General features: G+C 31.8%; 1 protein-coding gene and 1 long non-coding RNA gene across 2 annotated transcripts in view; one reads left to right on the forward strand and one right to left on the reverse strand.

The window, feature by feature from the left end:
• The window catches only part of LOC108976980 (zinc finger protein 628), a 53,966-nt gene extending 50,273 nt beyond the window's left edge, over positions 1-3,693 (forward strand). The window contains exon 5 of the mRNA XM_018946446.1: positions 2,863-3,693. Within this exon, the coding sequence (XP_018801991.1) occupies positions 2,863-3,302 (440 nt within the window). The 3' untranslated portion in view covers positions 3,303-3,693. The remainder of the gene's footprint in view (positions 1-2,862) is intronic.
• Positions 1-3,903, reverse strand: part of LOC108976981 — a 93,781-nt gene that overhangs the window by 21,736 nt on the left and 68,142 nt on the right. The window lies entirely within an intron of this gene.

The raw sequence follows: 3,903 nt of genomic DNA on the forward strand, positions 1-3,903 counted from the left end.
CTCTGAATTAAATATAGTTTGCTGTACTTCTTGCCTGTCTCTTATACACATCTAGATGTGTATAAGAGACAGAATAAATAATTTATGAAATTATAAAATTTAAAACAAATAATTTCTGAAATTGAAAAATAAATAATATTAAATAACTAATATATAATATATAATAAATTGTGCCCAGAAAATGTTCAAATTTTTTTGCGGGTTTTTTCAAAATTACTTTTACTAATGCATACGTTCAAAAAAGTTTATGAAAACAACAGAAAGATTTTCTTAAGTGAGATTTATACAAATATGGAACCTTACAGTTGTAAATGTTTTCTAAAAATTATTAAAAAGAATTAATATAACACAAAATGACTAAAATGTTTAAAATGTTTAAAAATATAAAGGGAAATACAAATTTAAGTAATATATTTTCCAATTAGTTTTCAAGAATTAATAGTAAAACAAGAAGTATTTTTATATCAAAATATATCTTTTGGTAAATATAGCAGAAAAGTTAAAAGTATTAAAATTAATTTTTAAATGAATTATAATTATTTTTTTTTTTAATTAATTAAAATTAAATTTTTTCATCAAAAACTTTATTTATTTGTCACGAAACAAGACGCATTTTTATAGCAAAATATATATGTTGGAAAATATATCAGAAAAAATTTAAAAAATGAAATATAATTTTAAAATTAATTAAAATTAGAATTGACTTTTTTCTTCAAAAAACAAAATTATTTATCACGATATGGCGACTACCTAAAAAATACTATTTTAATCATTCGAAATTCGAATAATAATTTTTTTTTTTAAATAATAAAATTTCAAATTGGCGATACTTCCAGACATAGACAAATCTATAAATAAAAACTGTCTTTTAAAGTTTGCTTTTACCTATACCTAAAAATTATTTGAATTTTCAAAAATCCTCTTGCAAACATTAGTGAATAAATAAAATTTAAAATCATAAACTAAAAAAGGAAAAACGTTACCATATGTTGCACCGAAACTAAATACCCTTCACTGGTGCATTTCTGTTAGTAACTATGTGTTCAGTTTGTATAGAAGCTATATGCTATAGTAATCCGTTCTGAACAATTTTTATGGAGATTATATTGTTACCTTAAGCAGTAATCCATGCCAAATTTCTTGAAGATATATCGTCAAATGAGGAAGTTTCCCATGCAAGCATTTGATTTCGATCATTCAGTTTGTATGGCAGCTATATGCTATAGTAATCCAATCTGAACAATTTCTTCGGAGATTACATTATTGACTCAAAAAACAATCTATACCAAATTTCGCGAATATATCTTGACAAATGTGAAAGTTTTCCATACAAGAACTTGATTCCGATCGTTCAGTTTGTATGGCAGCTATATGCTATAGTAATCCAATCTGAACAATTTCTTCGGAGATTACATTGTTGCCTCAAAAAATAATCTATAATAAATTTCGTGAATATATCTTGTCAAATGTTAAAGTTATCCATACAAGAACTTGATGCCGATAGTTCAGTTTGTATGGCAGCTATATGTTATAGTGGTTCGATATCGACAGTTTCGACAAGTGAGCAACTTCTTGAAGAGAAAATGACGTTTGCAAAATTTCAAAACGATAGCTTAAAAACTGAGGGACAAGTTAATATATATACAGACAGACGGACATGGCTAAATAGACTCAGCTCGACACACTTATCATTTATATGTATACTTTATAGGGTCTCCGACCCTTCCTTCTGGGTGGTTACAAACTTCGTGACAAACTTAATATACACTGTTCATGCTATAAAAATAACAAACAAAATGGAATATACTTAAGAGTTAAGATTCATAATGGGTGGAGAATTCAAGCACTGTCAACCTGAAGTTATGTATTCTGAAAGGTCATCATATTGGCGGAACTATTTGTCGATCATTCAGGGTTATGACTTTAACTCAGATCATTCTCCAATTTATTTAACTTATGGTGAAAGCGTCGTCTTTGAAGACGAACCAGAGACCTTCTGCAATAAATGTACAGATTGGAATAATTTAGAATGATCATGGAATGTTATGAAAGTAAAATGACTCTCTATTAAATACAGACCAACCTGAAATTTTACATTTTACAACAAGTATGCAACACGCTACACAAAAAATTCAATGGTTACGACCTCATTACTCCTGAGGTTCCAAAACAGCTTCCTCCATAAGTATGATACAAATTACCAACATTATTAACGCAACTTTTTATCTTAAATATGTGCCAACTTATCTTACTACTCTTACAGGCTCATATCACTCCTACCGATAATATCAACGCTTTTTGAGAAAATTCTCTTCAATCGTCTCAATAATATCATTGAACAAAATACCATAAGTTCAAAGCATTAGCGTGAATTTCGTGCTAACTATTCAACGATTGATCAAATCCACAGAATTGCACACATTATTGAAAAAGCCTTTGAGAAAAAAATTTTGTTCTATCGTGTTTTTGGACGTTGAAAGGTTTGCACAAAAGACTGCTTTCGAAAATGAAATGGACTTTACCGTAACATACTCGTAATTATGATATCGCTACTTCCGCGTTAAACAAGAAGAGAAGTATTCTCTCCTTAGGGAAATAAAAGCAGGAGTTTCTCAAATGATTTATAAAAATTCACTGAATTTGAGGAATGAGTTTTTTAACTATTGTAGGATTTTCGATATTTTTTAGCTACAAAATATTATCTAAAATCTTATCAACTAAAAACAACCTTTTTTATTTAAAATATTTGTATTGTAGGTATACATTTTTTTACACTATACAAAAGATCAAATATAGTAAATTAAACAAAATGCAAAACTTCAACTAAACTAACTTCTTCACTTTCCTCTTCTTTGTTTCCAGGCGAAAAACCCCACAAATGCACGGTCTGCGGCAAGGCGTTCAGCCAAAGCTCCAACCTCATTACACACTCACGCAAGCACACCGGCTATAAACCGTTTGCCTGCAAACTCTGCCACAAATCATTCCAGCGCAAAGTCGATCTGCGTCGCCACAAAGAGACACAACACACCGACCTGCGACCGCTGATCGAGCGCAACCTCGGCGGCAAGGTGGAGTTCATGGCGGCGGCCGCGGCGGCGGCAGCACAACAAATGGGCCAACACGATGCGCTGACGCCCACAATGGGCGGCCATAATCACAGTGGCAGCAGCGGTGCTGGCCTCACTGCTAACGGTATGAGCCCTGCAGCGGCAGCAGCAGCGGCGGCGGCGGCGGCTGCAACGTCCATCAATACGCAATTGGCTTCGATGAATTGCCAAAAGGTGTCGTTGTTAGTATAACAGGCACAATAACAGAGACAACAACTACAATTACAACAACAACATGAGAGATTATTAGAGCAGCAGCTGCGCATGCAGCAAGAATGCCTGCAAGTCGATTAGGCATTAAGGTGTAGGGGGATGGGCGAGAGTGGGCGGGTTAAAATAGAAAACAATGACAACAACAACACTCATCGACAACGATTATGTGCAATAAAATGTAAAATATATAAACAGTTATTCAAATTTTTGTGCAAAAGACGAATGTAGGCATAGCGTGTTTGCGAAAATTTCCATGTACAGTTAGTATTTGTATAATATAATGACAAACTTCGAACTTTCCAGTGTTGCCAAAGCAAAACAATAGTTTTGCGCTTATTTTTTTTATATAATTTAGTGTGTACAAATTATGTTTTAGGTGTGACAGTTGGAGAAAATTTGGTTGGAATAAAATAAAATAAAAATAAATTAAAATTATATAAAGTAGAAATTACAGCGAATTTTCCGGCTTAAATAAATGTGTATGTTAAAACTAGCATAAAATTTTCGAAGCATTTTTATGTAGATTGTAAAAATCAGTAGTCAGGTATCAATGAAAACTTCACAAAAGTATAAAAAGCTG

This window comes from Bactrocera latifrons, unplaced genomic scaffold, assembly GCF_001853355.1.
Source record: "Bactrocera latifrons isolate USDA-ARS-PBARC rearing strain unplaced genomic scaffold, ASM185335v1 scaffold_82, whole genome shotgun sequence".
In the NCBI taxonomy this organism is placed as follows: Eukaryota; Metazoa; Arthropoda; class Insecta; order Diptera; family Tephritidae; genus Bactrocera; species Bactrocera latifrons.